The 21,404-nt window shown below is 42.4% G+C and overlaps 1 protein-coding gene across 2 annotated transcripts in view; it reads left to right on the forward strand.

Moving 5' to 3' along the window:
- The window catches only part of SORCS1 (sortilin related VPS10 domain containing receptor 1), a 444,317-nt gene that overhangs the window by 371,407 nt on the left and 51,506 nt on the right, over positions 1-21,404 (forward strand). For both annotated transcript variants that reach the window (XM_043518946.1, XM_038411260.2), the window contains exons 13-18: positions 507-598; positions 1,913-2,020; positions 3,724-3,841; positions 5,366-5,496; positions 12,685-12,798; positions 14,610-14,781. In XM_043518946.1, the coding sequence (XP_043374881.1) occupies positions 507-598; positions 1,913-2,020; positions 3,724-3,841; positions 5,366-5,496; positions 12,685-12,798; positions 14,610-14,781 (735 nt within the window). The remainder of the gene's footprint in view (positions 1-506; positions 599-1,912; positions 2,021-3,723; positions 3,842-5,365; positions 5,497-12,684; positions 12,799-14,609; positions 14,782-21,404) is intronic.

Genomic DNA, 21,404 nt, shown 5'->3' on the forward strand with positions numbered 1-21,404 from the left:
GCCAAGCAGTGATCTTAAAATGTGCTATCCAAGGACTACTACCCAAACTGGACTACATGGATGTTTGCAGAAGGAAAATGTAAAAGGGACCCGGCCAAAGGAAATCTGTTTTAATATGAAAACAAATACTGAGGGAAATTATTTTTTGCATTGTTTGCCCAGCTCTCTTTGTTCTCTCAAACCTCTCCCATATGATCTTTGTAAGACACCTGCGAAGTGAAGCTTCCTGCACCTCAAACAAAGCTCCCCACTCTGCAGGATAGGGATGAGTGATGGTCTAAAAGTATCACATTTCAAATAGATTCTCCCTGCCAGCTAGCAGAATGAAATTCATTTGACAAGGGGGCAGCAAGATAATAACATAAAAAATGTGTGGGTAATAACGTGTCTTTCCTCTGCTCCGTAGTTTGGTAAACATATCCCCATCCAGTACCTCTTCCTAAATAAGAGTGTGGCCTTTTATCAAGGCCAAGGAAAACAGATCTGGGTATATGTATGTTTTGCAGATCTTTGAAGAGGAGCACAGTGTTTTATACCTGGATCAAGGTGGAGTCCTGGTTGCCATGAAACACACGTCTTTGCCTATCAGACATCTATGGTAATGACTGTGACCATGCTGATCCCTCCCTTCCAGGGAGTCCTTCTTTCCAGATTATGTTCTGCTGGCAGTTAAGCTGTGACTAATTTTTTTCATCTAAATGCCGGAATATGTCAATTAAGAAATTTACATGCATTCACTCTAATAAGGCTAAAGCAGTCCTGGCGATTTCACACATAAGTGCAAGTGGGGAAACAGGTTACAGTTCTGGCACCAGATCCTCAGTGATGGTAAATCAGCATCATTCCATTAAAATCAGTGGAACTACACTGATCTACCCCAGATGAAGATTTGGCCCCTTGAGTCTGGCCATTAAGTTGGAGTTTGGAGTAGGCTCAGTCTCCTAATGAGTTCCAAATGTGCTTTATATGCAAAACAGTGGCTGAAATTATCTCATAGATGGAGGGCAGCAGTTAGGCCACAACTTTATTAGATAGCATCAGGGCTATCCAACACATAAAGTAGCATTGTCACCACTAGGAGCAGCTGTTGTACTACCCAGACAGAGCATCACTTTGTGCTGCTTATCATTACGTAGCCAGCACTACAGTCAGTATCTTGCCAATATCAAACACACACAAATCAAGGTTTTAGAAAGCGACAAGTGGTTTTGGATTTTCATCTTGAGATGCCTTAAAGGGACCCCGTTTTCAGAAAGTGCCAAGCTCCTGCACTCTGAAAATAGCTCCTTTTAAGGTATCTCAAGCTGAAAGATCACAAGTCACTTTTTAAAAATCTTGGCTGTGGAGTCCATCTTGCCCTTAAAATTACAGTCTCACACATCACTTCATGAGTTACCACCACTTAAGTATTGGCCACTGATTAGCAGTATCATGCCAGACTAGCTTGATCAATGCTCTGATTTATGATGCCCAAAACAAGTAGTTCTTTCTAGGACTTACACTGCAGTGGCCAAGAGCAGAGACAGCTGTTTGTTTGCTCTGGCAGGCTAAAAGGATTCAGCAGTAGTGGGATGGAGACCTTTTAGCCAAACCAAAAGAAACCTTTGTGTGGGGCATTAAAATCAAGATTATCAAAAGCGACTATTGGTTTTGGAAGCCTCAGCATTATGATGCTCACCCAGTGACATCTGAAAGGGGCCTGATTTTCAGAGGGTGGATGCTCAGAATGTGCTGCAAATCAAGCACCTTTAAAGCAACTCGGAGTAGGCACCCAAAATCCTTAGTCATTTTTTTTAAAACTTGGCCTGCCTTGCTGTTGAGGCGGCTCCTACCTTTCGTCTCTTTCTGTCGAGCAGCTCCGTTTCCTGCAGCTGTGTCTGAAAGATGGTGACACTTCTGCTTTTCCCACAAGGTTAAGTTTCGATGAAGGGAGATCCTGGAGCAAGTACAGCTTCACGTCCATCCCACTCTTTGTTGACGGGGTATTGGGTGAGCCTGGCGAGGAGACTCTGATCATGACGTAAGTGACCATGTAAAGGGAAAACAGCCAACATCAAGTAAACTCTGATGAGAACTGCACCATAAACACTTACTTGGGCCAGATCCTTCTGTCCAGGCTATGGAGACTGAACCTGGGATATAGAGGAGGCAGGGAGGGGATGGGAATATGCAATCATGCTTATGATGCCAAAAGTCAGCAACATTTGCATTTAATATGACTCGGAGGGTCATACGTAGAATCTACCTAAGCTTCAGAAAAATGGCCATGTGGCTCATCAATGTGAATATTTGACTCTTCAAGCTGTGTGAGACTTTAAGCAGAGCTACCCATTGCGGGTGAATGTTGGAAAGAAAAACAGGGTGTTTTTTTTTTAAAGCTGTGCTTTTGAATTTTGAATTGGATTTGCTGCAAAATGTAAGCATGAATGGCAAAATGTGGCCTGGGAATTGTGATTTGGTTTGTGTGGGATTCTGAGTTCTGCGTAGCACAGAAATCTATACTCACCCGGACATTTACTCAGGCTCAAACTTACAAAAACATGAGAGAATTTCAATTTCTGCTTGTGAAAATGAATCGCGTCGTAATCAATAGAACTTGTGGTTTGAAAATTAGTTGCTGAAAATAAAGGTGCACTAAGAGGGTGCCATTCAGATCCAGATCTGATTCTGGATTTTGATTAACTGGAGCCCAGGACTCAGATTTGTGGTAGAATCAGGGATAGGGTTTGAGTTTGGATTCAGTGATACTAAAATCCTGTGGGTTGTTCCTGGGCAATGTCAGCCTCAAATGGCAAACGAACAGCTGGGCCTCTAAGATTTCTTGTCCTGATCAGGTTTCAGCCAAAGCCAAACTAGAATTGAAAACCAGATTTTCCTTCTTGTTTTGGATCAGCTCTAAGACCAGAATCCTACAGACAAGGTCATTCAGATAGGGTGCCACTCCACACCTCATGCATCCCCACTCCATAAAATATCCAAAGTGGTTCTGATTCCTGAGGCCTAGATTTGTCCAATCTCTAGTAGATATTTACAAGATCATTCTTCATTTTTTGTATGTTGCCCCCAAAAGACACTTGTTAGTAATATAGCTCAATAACTGTAGTCTTGTCCTGAAATAGACAGTCTTAATAGTTTAGGGGTTACATTTGCAAAAGTGACTCAGGTATTTAGAAGTTGAAGTCCCATTGACTTTCATTTAGACTTAGGCTTCTATGCAGCATAAGGGCTTTTGAAAATGTTACCCAAAATCTCATTGAAATCAGTGGAATTTAGGATCCTAAGTCACTTAGGGTATTTCTACAATGCAGCTGGAAGGTATTTGTCCAGTTTGTGTGTCTGTCTATTTAGGTGCACACGTGCGCGTGCGCGCACACACAAACACACACACTCTCCTTCAGCTAGCACCTAAAAACAGCAGTGTGGCCATGGCATCACGGGCAATTGCTTCAGCTAGCCGCCCAAGTATGTACCCAGGAGGTGAGATGGGATTGTACTCGGGCAGCTAGAAAAAGCCACTTCCCTGCCGCTGGGACCACACTACTCTTTTTTAGGTGCTAGCTCCAAAAGAGCTAGCATGTGTACATCTCCCCGAACTGGGAAGTCTACAGTGTGGATGTACCCTCTGATGCTTCTGAAAATTTGACCCTGGGTAAATTCCATACTGAGCAGGCTGCATTGGTGATGCCTTTGAATGTATAAACTCTTCCTTCCTGTACTCTGTAGAGTGTTCGGACACTTCAGCCATCGCTCGGAGTGGCAGCTGGTGAAAGTGGACTACAAGTCCATTTTTGACAGGAGATGTGCAGAAGAGGACTACCGGCCGTGGCAGCTCCATAGCCAGGTAAGAAGCATGAAACTGGATGTGAGTTCAGGTCTTGATGATTCTGCAGTTGAACGTTGGTGAAGACCAAGCTCTTTTCCTGCTAACTTGGTGGCTCAGAGTCACCGGATGAAACTATTACTGATGTGTAATATTTCATTTCAATTATACACTGGCTTCAAGCTGCAGCCTATGGGCTGCTTCCATCTCTATGGATACAAGCCAGGGCTTAGAAAGAAGCAGGTGTTCCAAGTTTTACCTGGACACCTGCAAGCATGGCTCAGATAGTCATGTGGGCCCAGATCCTCAAAAGTAAATAGGCATCTAAGTGCCAATACAGTCAATGGGAGTTAGGCACCTAAATACTTTTGGGAATCTAGGTCCTAGAGTATAATTCCTAGCTCATGACACTTTTTACGTGGTGTTTTATATTCCATAGGGTTAGAATAAACTATGGCCCAAATGGTCTAATGGTTTATTGAAGTCAATAGAGCTGAACTCCTTTACACTGTCAGAGAATAGGGCATATCTATTTATAACTTCTTGGGAAAGGGTTTAAGAGGTAATATAAAATTAAAGTAGGCTGGGCTTAGATTGACTGTTCCGGTGAGACACACATGCAACCCTGAAGTCCCAACTATGGGTCAGATTGTCAGCTGATGTACATCTCCTTTGAAGACAGTGGAGCAACACTATTTTACACTGGGCACTGTTCTGCCCTTCATTTACATGAGCCAGGCAAAGCTGTGAAAAAAGCTTCATTTTCATCCAGCAATTCAAATTGGAGTAAAATATAACAAGCCAGACAAATGTATTTTTTGTTTTTGTCTCTCTGTGCTTGCATAAGCTAAAAAGCCAAGGTCTGCACAGTCCATCTTTGATAATGTCTGCTTCTGAGCATGTGAAACTATTAATGGAAGACTGCCCCGAATTCTTGCCTCTAGATTGGGTTCCTATTGAGAGTGCAAGTCTGAGCCTTCTCTTCTGTGATTTCCCTAGAGAAAAAAATATTTTGCAGGGTGCTTGAGTCAGTTATATAACAAGTGTTTGAGTTCAGTGCATAACAGACAATACACTCATCCTGCACTCCAAATGTATGGAGTAGCTTTATGTACAAACAAATGACAGAGTTCAGTAGAGCTGGTTAGCTGAAAAAGAAGACTTAATAATGGACTAGCTCTGTCTCTTCAGTATCTCAGAGATCAGAGGGATCAGTCTGTGCTGTCAGTTGTTACGGTACTTAAGGTACAAATCAGATCTGATCCTCAAATCAAAACTGTGGATTCAAATACCTCTGGACTTTGTGGAAAAGTTTGGTCCACATCTGGATACACACATTAGCCGATAGGGCCAGATTGTCTGCTGGTATACATTATGCAGCCCCTTTGGCTTCAACAGTGGTTGCTGCTTCTCTACACCAATAGAGAATTTGGCCCACAGAATCATCCCATAATGCAATCATCACAACTGCTAAAAATTTACCAAATTGGGGTGACAAAATGATAACTATGGTGTATGGATAGACTGTTTTGTTTTTGTTTTCAGGGAGAAGCATGCATTATGGGAGCAAAACGGATCTACAGGAAACGCAAATCGGAGAAGAAGTGCATGCAGGGAAAATACGCTGGGGCCATGTCATCGGAACCATGTGTTTGCACGGAGGCAGACTTTGATTGGTGAGCAATGCAGATGGGATACACATGAGAGATGTGCTTCTGCCCATGCCAATATGATACTCACATGATCTGCATACAAAGGGTTAGGCTTGCAGATATATAGAGAAGCATGCTTGGGCAGGTATGTAGATTCATAGATACCAAGGTCAGAAGGGACCATTCTGATCATCTAGTCCGACCTCCTGCACAGCACAGGCCACAGAATCTCACCCACCCACTCCTACGATGTAGGTCGATCACCCCCTGCTGGTGCAAGGATAAAGCAACAGCTCAGGAAAAGAGCGACTCAGAGATCTGCTGGAACAGGCAGCATTAATCTCCCTGAAGAAATTGTCTGGATCACCATTTGAAAAGGCTCCAATGAGGCTGAATTGACACATCCACCTGTTTTCTAGCTCATGTCCCTATCCTGTGCAGCATTGCACACTTTGGGAGCTGAACTGTCTAGGTGTGAACTCCTGAGCAGAGAGGTATTGTGGTTATTTTGTGTTGCCCCAAGCTCATCTCCGGGTGCCCTATCCATTGCCAGAGGCCCTCCACCAGGATCTGTGACATGTTGTGAATTCAACCCATAAGCTGCAACACGGGCCCTAAGAGGTTCAGCTCATTCACTATTTGCACCCTTGTTGTATGTGTTGCTCCAAGGATATGATGATTTTTACTTGTTTTTGTCCTCTCTTATAATGGTATTTTGATTGATTTTTTTTTTTCAGTATAAAACAGACAGCCCGTAAAAGCCAAGCCAAATGCATAAAAACAACTGGTGCCATAAATTAACTCTGCAAGTGTAACTCAAATCCTGATAAGCTGCTTTAATGATCTCATCCTCAAAGAGCATTGTCCCCCAAAGAGGTCTGTGGCAGGCGTGCTGGGATTCTGGAATACAGGGCAGTGTGATCTAACAGAGAGGAGCGTCTCCATGTGTAACCACGAAAAGATCATTCAGTGCAGCTGGGCACTGTCATTAGCTATTGTCTGGATATGTCTTCCCAAGGATTGGGATTGTGACTCCCTCACATCCCATTGAGCTCCAGCTGGTTTTAAGAATATTTTCGCATCATATGGTTCCTTGCATCTCTTGACATTTCATGCCCATAGAGGTCCTGATTCTGAGCTGCATCTGAGCTCCTTTACATCACCCTGGCAGTGTAAAGAAGACAGGAACCAGCCAGATCTTCCCACTAGGGAATATCCTGGGTTTAAGGGGCATTGCCTGGGTGGGCTAGGACCAGTGTAATGGCCTTATCATAACCTGACCCCTTTCCAACATAGGGGTGTGCCAGGAGCACGCTCAGGCTATGGAGGAATTTAGGGGATGACTGGGGTGGCCCAGGGCTCCAGCTACTCTGGATTGCTGAATGTCTGTTGGGGACCATAACAGCCAAGGTTTAAGTGAGGACTGCCCCTGGGGTTGACAAGCTGTAATTTACTGTGGACACAGGGAGTCAGTTCTGTTGAAATCCTTTTACACCCCCCCTCCTCCCCCAACCTCCACCCTCTCCCCTCCCCTCTGGTGTTTTCTCTTTTTTCATTGTTTATTCCCTTAAAACTGAATCAGTGGGTTTTATTAGTAGTCTTTCATTTAAACCGAAAATCTGGGGCTCCAGGCACGGCACTGCATTGTAGAACTAGGAGCAATGTGATGAAATTTACAAGAGGAAAAAAGCATATTTCTTCTACGTTTACTTAAAAAAAAACAGCGGAGAAAACTTCCTGAGAAGAGAGAGAGAGACATCTGCTAGATTTGGTGTAGTCTCCCAAAGAAATGTTGCAGCATTGGAACCTGCAGCTTTGTTTTCCGAGCTGATCAGCACCTACAAATCCCACTGAAATCACTGGGAGTCAATGACGCTCGGTACAATTTGAAAATCAGGCCAGGATCCCAGTAGACCTTTAAAAGTAGGCTGGACAAAATACTATTAAAACAATGCTGTGCTGGCTGGCAACAGGTCTAGCTCGGCTGTGAGGACTTTCCAAGTTCTTATGACTATGATTTTGTCATAGCATAGATGATACAAACATACTGTCACTGAGGCAAATATCGCTATCCCCTCCTCTTTTCCTCTTTTTCTTTCTCTCTCCTTTTTTGATTCATTCACTTTCTGGAATTGGATTTTGATTTCGATTCATTTTGGTGTCTGCACAGCCCACCGTATTGTCCTGGGAAAAAGCCCGGCTCAGCAGCAATAACTAAAATAGGCCACTTGATTTGCTTTCCTTTTAATACAAAAAGTCACTTAGTTTTACCTAGATTTCCCAGAGAAGCTTGGGAAGCCAAAGAGAAAGAAATTAGTTTAGTGACTAACAGCAAGGTTTGATTTGGAGGAAGGAAATGGCATCAGGACAGCAATTCTGCTGGTTCCACTGATGTTGTGGTCCTTTTTTGTTGTGCTAACACAGGTCAATCTTGATTTAGGATCTAAAATTGCGTGTGGGTGCTTCTGTGTGTCTCCCTTGACCAAAGCAACAAATATGCCCTAATAAAATAAAGATTTTTGTAAAGCTTCTCTCCTAGAAATCTCATAGAATTTGGGGGACATTTACAATCTTTATCTAACCAAGAACAGAGAACTACTGGCTCAGGCTAGGTTGGTTGTTTCCCCCTCAACAAGGCTGAACAACCTTGGGAGTAACTTCTGGCTTTGGTGAGCTCTCCTCCTAGGGACCTCACCTGTAATTAGCTAAAGAAGAAAACATCAGGGGACAAAGGCAAAGCTGCAGATCTGCATGGTCTGTGGCTCACAGCCAGAGGGCAATAGTGCTTCAGAAATGAGGTAAACCTGCACTTAGCTTCCATTCCTAAGGCAAATCCTTCCTAGCAACTGCCTAGAAAATAGATTGTACTTATTCATTTGGGTAAATGGATTACACCACTAATCGCATGTTATTAAAGCACTAATTTACCAGTGTTCCTGACATTTTACTCCTTTCTACAGCCTGAACGCTCACACTGCAGTATCTCTCCCGTAGCAACACCTGTAGTCACAGAAGGAAATCCTTGTTTGGGTCAATTCTTTGGTCAACTAACTTCAGGCCAGTTTCTAGTGCCTTATTCCATTAGTATTCCCATTGGGCCTGATTCTTATTTACACTGAGGGGTTTAAGCTGTCTGTAGTTACTTTAAAACACGTATATTTCTGGAGTTTTCCTGGGGCCTTTAAGAAGGCTTGTCCGTGTGGCTGCAGCTATAGTATCTGAGGTTAGGTGCACCACATTTAGATGAACCAAATAAGTCCTAATTAATTGATAGGTACGAAACTAATAGGGTTCTATAGATATTAGAGTATGTGTGTATATAAATTACTCAGAACACCTGTAGAACTAAATAGAGAATGATCTCTTTTTTCTGTAGAATTTGTAAACATTTAAGTAATGGTTTATTATCAGATATATTATTTAGGCATTTGGGGCCAGATTCTGAAAGGTGTTTTGATGCCTAAAGATGCAGATAGGCACCTAGTGGGATTTCCAAAAGGTGCCTAAATGCCTTTAAAGATCTACGTCTTGGATGCTACAGTGAGGGGTGGCAATATAAAATTCTTAAAATAGAGTTAGATCCCTATTCTAAAGGTCACTTTAAAAATTCCATGGAAAGGTTACCAATTTCTATTAAATTCTGTAGGACTTTTCCACAAGGGGATTTAGCTAGGTGAGCCACACGGCCGTATGGAATTAAAGATGCCTGTATCCTCAGGTACCTTGACTCTGTGCCACTTAATGGATATAAGGTTTAAAGGTCAAAAGGCAGGTGGCATTTTCAATTTCTGACAGCACCAACCTGTATTGTTAAGGTGAGCTGGTTACTGTGGAGGAGATCCTGGGTTCAGGCATTAAGATGTCTCCTGATTTTTGGATGAGGTGAGCAGAGTGGTCCATGGACAGGGTTATTGTTGTCTGAGTGAGATCCTAGTTGGATATTTCTATCCTTTGCAGTGACGGATTTGTTAATAGTTTCTTCTTATGTGGCATCTCCATTACTGCAGGTTTGCAACTATGGTATCCCATTCTGAACAATCCTCCGGCTAATCTCTGTGGATGAACAGTCTTTTTGAACCATCCAGAATATCACACCATCGACCCAAGGTTTTCTTTTTTCTTCCTCATGTTCTTCTGCCACCAACTTTCCCTTCCAGTGCCTGTAAACATGCATCACCCACTGAACCTCTTAAAATAGGCCCTGAAAATCAAATCTTTCTTTTTCAGATCTGACCTTTAATAGTTTAACCTTAACTTGAAACTTTCCTTTTGTGTGTTTGTTTGTGTGTATGTATATTATGCTGAGACAGGATAATGTAAACTATGAAGTTCTTCTAAGATTTTCTTTTCCCTTAAATGGTATTTATAACCTTAACACCAGTTTGCAGAGTTGTTTTTTTGTTTTTGGTCTGGAGAGTCTACAATATTTTTAGATTTCCTTCTAGTCTTTGACCCTAAATAGATAAAATCTTGATTGCAGGGATCTATAATTCAGCTTCTATTTACATTGCCAACTAGGTGTGATTCGAGTTAAGCCTGTGGAGGTGAGCACTGTAAAAATAGTATAATTGAGAGCAGAATCAGAACTCTAATATTCATAAAAATAATCCCTTTTAATATATGCTGCACTGTCATTGATGATCATGTCATCTCTCTCACCTATGCTGTTCTGAGTCTGGCACAAAATGTAGCTAGTCTGAACACCAGATGTCTGGCAATGAGACTGCTAGTTGCTTGCAGTCCATCCCTGATGCATTCAGATTTCAGTAGTCTAGATTCTGCTACGGTGATCCAATTGATGCTACTGCTTGTCCATTGCAACAAAGCCTGTTGTGCCAAACCGTAGGCAGCAATTTGTTGTCATCCTCAGTGCTCTGTGTGCACCAGACAGTAGCCAAGAAATTAATTAGTTTCCAAGTCTTCAGAGGGGAAAGAGGAGCTGGTGCATCCCTAGAGAGATATGGAAGAGCAGTTTATGTCATTTACTAGTATGATATTTCTGTATGTCCGTATCAAGGCAGCACTGACTTGCAAAGCTCAGAAGGTCACAGTCGAACTTCTATACTTAGGAAAACTATTTCTGCTCTGGAACATATAATTTCACTCTGTGACTTTGACTTTGAGGAACAAACACAGCCAAATCTAGTTAATTCAGGTTTGGTCTATCCAGATGCCTGAATACAGTACCCAAATGATTTCAGCTGTAATCAAACTTTAGAGTGTGTGTGTGTGTAATATGAAATTACAGACCAATATTGTTGGATTAAATTGGATTTTGGTTGCTGATCCGCTCTGGGCAGATTTCACTGTTAGGTGAAAAACAAAACTGATTATGGACTAGCTGTGTGTAGAATGTTACAGGTTTTTAATTTTATTGACACATGATAACTCAGGAATATAACGTTTCAATGTGTCAACAATGGAATTACAAAGGAACTAGGTCCCGTTTGTACATAAATATTTGTTCTCTCTAGGCAAATGAAAATTATTTTACTTCTCATTATAGAATATTTCTATAGCCCTGGTGTCCTCCTTCCAATAAGGATGATTACAGGAGCAGTTGGCAGGCTGGCAAGCCTGGCTTGAACTTCTAAAGCCCTTAAGCAATGGTCAGTCATTGGTATGTTAGGAATTAGGCTCCTGAAAATTTAATCATAAAAACTAAGGGTGGGAAAAGATCATTTTAGGTCATCTAGTCCATCGCTTGGAAATTGCAGGACTGTTTCCTAGATTATATCCTCAAATACTTTGTAAATCCAGTTTTAAATATGCCAGACAATGGGGCTTCCAGTGCATCCCTCAAGAACACTATTCCTTAGTCAACTAGACCTCACTAAGATGTTTCTGATATTCAGCCTACATTCTCCTTTGGCCAATTTCATTCCTTTACTCTCAGTTGTATCCTTTTAAACCACCTTGCACCATTTCTTTTCTAGGCCTTCAGGAATAGAACTGGTTGAAATGTTTCAAGCTTTCACATTTTGATGGCAAATCTTGCTGGAATTCCAGCAAAAAGTATTGTAAATTGTTCATGACATTCTCCTTTGCAACGTTACTTATAGTTCAAAATTTTAATTAAACTGAAACTTTTGAAAGCCAGCATTTTGACGTCAAAGCAGGGAAAAGGTTTTTATAATTTTTACTCTCATTTGACCATCTCTTCTTTGGAATTAAAAACAAAGCAGTCACTTTCCTGGAACACCATCTCTGGTCCAGTTACAGGAAGAACGCCCTGGGTCTCTTTATATACAATCCCGTCAGCCTGGCTCCTTCCACCTCCTGTGTCTCCTGTCCTGTCTCCTTTCCTTCAAAGTCCTAACTCCCATCCAAGCCTCCTCTAAGAAGTTTCTACTCCTTGAGGTTGTTGTTATCAGGCCACTTTCTACAAAGGAGAGTGGATTTTAGAACAGGAGATCTGCTAAGAAGACCATGTTCTAAAATTTTAAAAAGGCAACCAAGAGCATTGTGTAATTAATATTCCCCATTGTAAAGCCATGATGCAACTGGATGAATATGTACAGGACTGTGCACAGAGCCAGTGTCTCAACCGCATTACAGTTACAGTCCAAGGGGAAAATTAAAAGAGAGAAATAATTTCCATTTTCCACCAGCTCAATCCTCTTCCTCCTTTTGACACACACATTATTGATAACTTCTCCTTTTCCAAACTAATGCAGAAATGAAAAAAACCCAGCCGCCTTCTGTTCCATACCAAAAATCCCATGCGGGAGTTTGTCCCTCTAGAAAGCTTTCTCAGGGCTGTCAAATTTGCTTTAGGCCGCAGGTGATGTTCTGTCCAAATAACATCAGTTTGGATTTAAGCTGTTCAGCTCCTAAAGCATCACTGAGTCAGCAGCAGTTGAAAATTGCTGACAGTTCTGGGATTTGCTACATTGGCTCCTGGATCTGTCTGTAACCAAGAAGCCATGCTCGACCAAGAAACCAATCTAGGCCTGACCTTTTACAATCCATGATTTCATAAACCACCAGGACTAGAAACAAAAGGGCTCATTCTGCTCATGCTTACACTGACCTAAATCTAGGTTAACGCAACTGAAGTCAAAAGCAAAAGCAGAATCAGATCCAGGTGCTGTATTTATTATATCATTTCAAGCTGAAAAGGCAGGAAAGGGACCCAGAGTCATTGCGTCCATATTAGTGAGGATGAGTTAATATCTGATTTCCTTGTCAATTATTTTTCTGATAAAACAGTGATTATGGATATGAGCGTCACACCAATGGCCAGTGTCTACCAGCATTTTGGTATAACCCATCGTCCTTGTCAAAAGACTGTAGCTTTGGACAGAGTTATCTCAACAGCACTGGGTAAGTGGATTTACAGAAGATGATTTTAGCAAATCCAACCCTGCAGCCCTCAGCCACATGGCATCTTCAAGCTGTTGTCCCAGAGTTATTTAAAGCCTACTTTTCCTGAGACACACAGGGTCCAATTCAAAACTGATTAAGTTGATGGGCGTTTTTTCATTGACTTCCTCAATGGGCTTTGGATCAGGCCCATAATTCTCTAGTTTTTGTTTGTTTGTTTTTATTTTCTTATTTAAACCTGCTCTGGAAAAATGATGCTACAAGCAAACTGTAGAGTATGGGACAAATGTGATCTATGGGCTTATCCAACATCCATTGAAGTCAGTGCAAAGACTGCCATTGACTTCAGTGGACTGTGGATCATGTCCTAAATCCTGAAGAAAATCCAAGTGATTAAAGCTGAGAGTGGGATACATGCTAGAGAAAGGCAATAAGAATTGGGTTTATATTTGAAGAAAAAGAAAAATAAGTAGATAATCCTTGAAGTTCTGAGTACTCCATGATCCTTTACAGCCCCATTAAAATCAGTGGCAGTTGCAGCTAAGGTCAACAGGAGTTGCAGGTGTCAAGTTCTAATTGTATTTGCTAAGTACAAGGTGCATAAAACATGCACAAAGAACTGATAACTACACATCAACCCCTCGTAAGCTCACAAGCTGCACAAATGGGTCCAAGGATCTAGCCCATTTCCTTCAGCACTGATAAATATAATGTAGCCATGTTTGTGACTCCATAAACACAATCTGCCTTAGAGGAGCAATGTCCTCTCCTTGGAATGTGGTGGCAACACCAAAAATCCACTTAAAAGAGAAAAACTAAATAGAGGCAAGGTTAACAATGGCATCTCACAAGGGAAAGGAACAAATTTTCTCAAGAGGTTTACAGTGTATTGTGCATTAGATAAACACACCTGTGCTGCACTCAACAGATTAACCTTAGAATAAAAATATAACCGATATCTTTCTACAGCTGTCTGTGTTCCAAAAATCCCAAAGCATTTTTCAAATGCCAGGGGCCCGATCCTGCTTCTAGCACCTTCTAAATTCTGCTGATCTCTAGATGCCACAATCTCAGCAGCCAGTGCATGACAGAGCAACCTTCAGGCTGCTCTATCTTGGGTCTGGATCCAAACTGTAACCTTGATGGGCCCAAAATTGCTGTGATAAAACATATGGTCTTAAAGTCATCTGTGCGCACACACTCTCCTGAGCTGTGTTCAGCTCTAGCTCAGGTTCTGGACCATGAAATTTACAAAGTGGCCTAGTGGTAGAACAGAGAACTAGGAATCTGGGCTCTTGGATTCTAATCCTGGCTCTGCCACTGTCTCACTCTGTGCCTTCTTGATGATCTAGCTTGCCTTTATGTAAAATGGATCTAATAATATTGAATGTACTACACTGCAGTGATCCTAAGCTTAATTAATGTGTTTCAAAAGCTCTGGGATCCTCAGGTGAAAGGTGGTTAAAGTGCAAGATTGACTTGTTAGAGAGAATTGGCTCATGCCCAACTGAGAAGCAGAAAGCTCTGCAGTGTAGGACGGCAGCGGTTTAATAGTGTCTAGCAAAACTATGCAACTCTTTAGGGGAGCAATGAATGAGAATACTGTATCCAGTTGAAAACGTTATATTATAGGCTGCTTGTGCACCGTAGATATGTGGAAAGTGTGACTGGACCACTTATCTACAAAGTACTTAGAAGCCAGATTGCCCCCAGCCTCACAAACCTGAGGAATATTTGAAAACTTCCCATGCCTGGTTTGAACTTGTGATTCCCTGCATCTCCTCCTTAAACAGAGATCTCTCTCTTTGCAGGTACAGAAAGGTTGTGTCTAATAACTGCACAGATGGCGTGAGAGAACAGTACACAGCTAAACCCCAGCAGTGTCCTGGCAAGGCCCCCCGTGGACTGCGTATCATCACTTCGGATGGGAAACTGACTGCAGAACAAGGGCACAACGTTACTCTCATGGTGCAGCTGGAGGAGGTATAGTCTATATTTATGGGCCCTCCAGGCATACGTTAATCTGAATCATGCAAGCTTGCAAAGATATTGAGTTGAGACACTGGAGTAGGGGATTAAATCCACTTAACAATGCATCTTAGTCTGAATGTGCATGAAAGGCAATAGAATCATAGAATCATAGAATCATAGAATATCAGGGTTGGAAGGGACCCCAGAAGGTCATCTAGTCCAACCCCCTGCTCAAAGCAGGACCAAGTCCCAGTTAAATCATCCCAGCTAGGGCTTTGTCAAGCCTGACCTTAAAAACCTCTAAGGAAGGAGATTCTACCACCTCCCTAGGTAACGCATTCCAGTGTTTCACCACCCTCTTAGTGAAAAAGTTTTTCCTAATATCCAATCTAAACCTCCCCCATTGCAACTTGAGACCATTACTCCTCGTTCTGTCATCTGCTACCATTGAGAACAGTCTAGAGCCATCCTCTTTGAAACCCCCTTTCAGGTAGTTGAAAGCAGCTATCAAATCCCCCCTCATTCTTCTCTTCTGCAGACTAAACAATCCCAGCTCCCTCAGCTGGGATAATAAGTGATATAAGGTGATGATGATATAAGGTGATGATGGGACACAAAATTTGTTTCCATGCATCAACCATGGCTCAGAACCAGAACCTCACATCCAAACCACTTAAAACTTCAAAGGTGGTGCAGACTTGAATCCTGACGCCAGCCTGTCCCTTCTGGTTTGGATTCCCAACAGGGTTTGAAAGTGCAAGATGGACTGATCATTGGTTCCAATTAGACTTTGCTGCAGTTCAGCCCAAGATGGCGGAAATCTCACATTCAGGTCTGATCTTATGAGATTTCCCCCCATTGAGATGGCTGGGTGTTTCCACCATTTAGGCGCTTGGGGCTAAAATCTCCCAAGAAAAGATCTCCAGATTTTATCATGATGGAATCCAATGGTGAATATGAACCCTAGCCTCATTCAGTTTCCACCAGAACAAGGGTGGTCTTAAAGTCATCCGCACGTTCACACATGTACTCACACTCACACACACACATACCCCTTCTCCTGAGCTGTGTGCAGTTGTAGCTCAGATTCTGGAACTTGAAGTTTACAAAGTGGCCTAGTGGTAGAACAGAGAACTAGGAATCTGGGCTCTTGGATTCCCGATAGATCGATCACTACCCGCCGTAGACATGGCCTAAGTTTAGGTAAATCGAGTGTACTTCTATAAGGCACCTATAAGGCAGTGTAGGATAGTAGGGATTATACCCATTTAACCATTTCTGTAAGTCACATCCTTAATGCAGATCGTTAAATAGGTACCAAAGCTGTACATAGGCAAGGCCTTAGATCCATTTCCTTCCAATGCAGATGAGAGGTAGGTATCAAAAACAAGAGTGTTCTCTGATTAGCTCTTCACATCAGAGGAGGACATCAGGCATGTCAAAATGGGCTGGATAATGTGGACATGCATGTGTGATTTTGCTCGAGGACATGTGAATTAGTGCACCCAGAGACAAAGACAGGCCCGTCCCTCAGTTCCGGAAGTGATGGTCAATGATTTTAATGACTAAGCTATCCAAGATGGACCAGTTTCTTCACTGGTGCCACATTTTCAACTCTTGTGCGGTAAAAGACAGAGACCTTTTCTCATGTCTTTGGCCCTTCAGAACACTGCTGCTTTAGAGCTTCCCCTGCTCTGAGATGTAGATGTCACCCTACGTACTGTAGCTTTCCAACTCTGTGTTCATACTTAAGTTCCACTTGACACAAGAGGGCTAACAGGGAGGACAAGAAAGCTATGAAGCTGATGAGCAAAAGAGAAGATCTGCGGAGACCTGTACAGCTGTTAACTTTCTAGGTCTAGTTGTCCTCTCTAAAGAAAAAGCTGAAACTGAGCAGGAGAGAGGAGAGCTTTGGATGCAAACTCATGGTTGTCCCTGAAAAATCAGTTAGTCTCATAGGTTAACACAACAGCGAAACAAGAGGAAGGAAGGAGCAAATGCTAGCAGTGAAGAGTATGATGTCATCTTGTGCTTCTGTGAAGGCAATCAAGAAAAGGTCTCATAGCACTGGGTCTTGTTATCCTCACAGAGATGATCAAACTCAGCAAAGTGGAATATGACTTTCTGATGATGTAACAATGTCACTGGGAGGAACAAGGAAAAGCAATTCAAAAGCAGCCTGCAATCATATTGGGCTCGCAGAGAGGAATATTGGTGAACCTCTGGTTAAGTACTGACAACCACGGACCTAGTGAAGAGGTAGGAGAACTCCAAAAGGTCTGCCTCTTCTTCCCAAGATCTGCGAGCAAGTATTTCTGGTCCCTCAGCTGATATAAATCGCTGTAGCTCTATTGATGTCAGTAGAGCTATGCTGATTTCCACTAGGCGAGGATCTGGCCCCATTCTTTTTTTTTTTTTGATACAAAAACTCATGTGCCTGTGATGGCCCACACTGGCAACAAGAGGGTTAATGAGAGTCTCTGGATCCAGTTGGCCCCATTATGTCTGTGGCAAATATCAGGCATCGAGAGGAGAGTTAAAAGGAGGAGATCTAGCCCAGTCAAGGTCTGCCTAGGACAGAATTCTGCTTCTCTTGGTGTGAGAGACTGAACTAGCCTGCCGGCTGGACGAGTCCCTGCTGGAAGGGACAACCAGACCCTAGGGGATCAGCAGAAGCTCAGACTGTTTGGAGACAAGCCCTGAATAGGGGGTGGGGCCCCACCGAAGGTTCATTGGATGATTCCATTATGAGTTGGGGGGGTGGGGTGTCCCTCATTTATTTTGGTCCTTATCACCCTAGATGGGGTAGGACTGAAGTTTGCCTTGGCTAGAGGGCCAAAGCACTGCTACCTTGGACCTCACAGTAGCTTACCAGTGGAGACTTTGGGGGAGTCAGGCCCTGATGGGCCACTAAGGGGTGCTGCAGAGGCAACCCAAGTCATAATGCCATTTTCCTGGAGATGACTCTGAGGTGGCCACATTTTTCATACACACATATTTTAATGACTGGTCTCAACCACTTAATGTAAATGTTTCCACGCATACCTAAACACCAGTTCTCCTGTTACTTGCTACTTTGAAATGTTCCAAAAATCAACTTGCATACAACTTATTAATAAATGTTAATAAAATCAACTTGAAACAAGCATCCTTGACTTGATTATGGTTGAGTTTATTTGACTTTACATGTAGTCATCCAAATATTCTTCTTGGAGGAAAACTGCAAGAAACTATCAATAAGCATCATTATTAATCGGTGGCCTTAGGCCCTACTTCAGCAAAGTGCTTAAGCATGCACTTAAAGATAAGCCTGTGAATCAGGATGGACTTAACTTGTTTAAAGTTAAGAATATGCTTAATGATTGCTGAACTGTGAGCCATATTAAGGAGCATTCTACAGACAAACTTGCCCAGGAATTCAGTGGAATGTCTTCCATAAATAAATGTCTTCAAGGACACATTTTTGAATGCAAGTGGAAAAGTGCCATGGGGGAAAATGGGTGAATCTGCATAAAGACTGTAAAAAGAAAAGGAGTACTTGTGGCACCTTAGAGACTAACAAATTTATTTGAGCATAAGCTTTCATGAGCTACAGCTCACTTCATCGGATGCATTTGAAGTGAGCTGTAGCTCACGAAAGCTTATGCTCAAATAAATTTGTTAGTCTCTAAGGTGCCACAAGTACTCCTTTTCTTTTTGCGAATACAGACTAACACGGCTGCTACTCTGAAACCTGTCATAAAGACTGTGTAAAACACATTTTTAAAACATTCATTCAGGAAGACATCCCGACAGAAGCAGTGTCTGCCTGTTGCAGTGGATAATTAAATCCGTTTTAAACATCTGTAAGGAAAAAGAGATGCAAGCCAATGCATAACTGAAAACTTTTAAATTAAATCTGAGGCATGAGACTAAAATTAAAAACTTTGAGCTGTATCTCATTGTTTTAATACTTCAATTTACATACAAAGACTAGCTCTTAATATGGAAAATTCATGATTACAAACTTCTGGGTGAAATTTAAATAGAAAGCTGGAAAGCTGCATCCTTATTAGATTGATTAGGATGGGCCATAATCAGACATATACCAAAATTCTAATGGCAGTATAAAAGTAACCAAAGGGTAATAATAATTTGCAAACAGCATGGCATGTTGCTAACAAATGCTGAAGTGAAAAGATTCAGAGATCTTGCTGAAAGCATTTAGGTCCTGTATTTGTTCTAGATTTTTTGCAAGAAATAGGTAAGTTTGCTGTGCATAAAAAAGGTGCTATTATATGTGTGTTTAAATCCCTAAAGGCCGGGTTTTGTTAGTCAATAGAATGACTTTGAAAACTTAATTATTATGTCAAAGTTTTTTTAATGGTCTGGTGCTCAAGACAGTGGTCTTGGAAGATCTGGATTCAACTAGTTCTACCACAGGCTTCATTGAGGTCAACAGATCTACTCATGTGCTAAAAGCTAAGCGAATACTTAAGTGCTTTGCTAGATCAGAGCCTATATTAGGATTGCAGTGTACCATCTGAACGTTACGCCACACCTTGTAGGTAACACGTTAAATCAGGTTAGCAATGCCAACCCAAAGGACTGCTCTTTTCCTGGCTATTGTAACAGGTATCTGCCTACCCCAGTGTGATGAATATACAGGGACTGAATTTAGGGGACCTAACCATAGGTAGCCACCTTTGTAAATTGTGGCCATGCCTCCTAAGAGAGTTTGCATTACACGCCTCTAGAGATGGAGCTGGCAGATGGTGCTCATTCAAGAAGTTGGACTTGGGCTAATGCTCATTGCATTGATGCCCATGTGCAAAGCCACAGGAGAAGTGCACTGGGCTTACTGTCCGCTTTACTTGGGTTCTGCGGATCCATATAATCTACCACTACCCTTGTCAACATGCCGAGTACACACTAGAAAAGGCAACAGGCAAGGCTATAGCAAGAAGGGTTGGGGGAGTTGGGTGTTTTATTTTTGGTGCCCAGTGTCAGGGATGAGGGCCTGTTGCAGAGCCAGGTTCTGGGTAAGCTAACAAGCACAGCTGGCTGATTTGTTACACTGCGGTCCGCCTGATTGGTTGGAAGAGTCATCAGACTGACCCTTAAACCTAGCAGCAGCAACAGTTCAGCTGCTGCTAAAAGTATTTGCCCACAGCCAAGATAGCTCCTGCTTTGTTCCAGCCTTGCTAATGCCCTGCTTCATTCCACTTAGCCTGGTTCTGACTCTGGGCTCTGATTTTTGACTTCATCTCTGACCCTTGGCACAGGCCTCACCTTGGGCTCTGATTCCTGGCTACTGATGCCTGCTCTAACCTCTAGACATGATGTCTGCTCTAACCAGTAGGCATGACAACACACACCCCAGGCACTGACATAAGGAAATGTCATATTGTTGCAAAAATCTCTCTTGATAATACCGCCATGTGCAAATACTCTTGGGAGCTGCTTGTACACAGCAGTATGGGTTTGCTGTAGGTCTCCCATGCCCTAAGCAAAGACCTTACACAAGTGATTTAACTTCAAACATTTGCTTAAGTCACATTGGTATTAATGGATCTTCATAGATTTTAAAAGTCAGATGGGACCCATATGATCATCTAGACTGACCTCCTGCATAACACAGGCCAGAGAACTTCACCTAATTCCTGTATCTCACCCAGTAATTCCTACATCTAGGAGGAATTCATAGACTTTAAGGTCAGAAGGACCATTTAGTCTGTCCTGCACATCACAGGCAACAGAACCTTACTCACTCCTAAAATAGACCTCCTAACCTCTGGCTGAGTTACTGAGGTCCTCAAATCATGGTTTAAAGACTTCAAGTTACAGAGAATCCACCATTTACACTAGGTTAAACTGCAAATGACCCATGCCAAATGTTGCAGAGGAAGGCAAAAAAGCCCCAGGGTCTCTGGCAGTCTGAGCTGGGGCAGGGGGAGGTCCTTTACAACCCCAAATATGGCTGTCAGTTGGATCCTGAGCATGTGGGCAAGATCCGCCAGGCAGACATCTGGGAAAGAATTCTCTATAGAAACTCAGAGCCCTCCTGTCTAGTGTCCTGTCTCTACCAGTTGGGGATTTTTGCTACTGGCAATTGCCAGTGGGTCACATGCGATTGTAGGCGGTCTTGTCATACCCTACCTTCTATAAACTTATCAAGCTCAGTCTTGAAGCTAGTTAAGTTTTTGCCCCGACTGCTTCCCTTGGAAGGCTGTTCCAGAACTTCACTCCTCTGATGGCTAATTTTGAGTCTAAACCTGTTGATGACCAGTTTATAGCTATTTGTTGTTGTCTTCATTGGTGCTTAACTTAAATAACTCCTCTATGTCCCTTATATTTATCCCTCTGATGTATTTATAGAGAACAATCATATCTCCCCTCAGCCTTCTTTTGGTTAGGCTAAACAAGCCAAGTTCTTTGATTCTCCTCTAATAACGTAGAGGAGTTTCCATTCTTCAGATCATCCTAGGAGCCCTTCTCTACATCTGTTCCAGTTTGAATTAATCTTTCTCAAATATGGGAGACCAGAACTGCACACAGTATTCCAGCTGAGGTCTCATCAGGGCCTTGCCTAATGGTACTAACACTTCCCTGTCTCTACTGGAAATACCTCGCCTAATGCATCGTAGGATTACATT

Source organism: Dermochelys coriacea, chromosome 7 (genome assembly GCF_009764565.3).
Source record: "Dermochelys coriacea isolate rDerCor1 chromosome 7, rDerCor1.pri.v4, whole genome shotgun sequence".
In the NCBI taxonomy this organism is placed as follows: Eukaryota; Metazoa; Chordata; order Testudines; family Dermochelyidae; genus Dermochelys; species Dermochelys coriacea.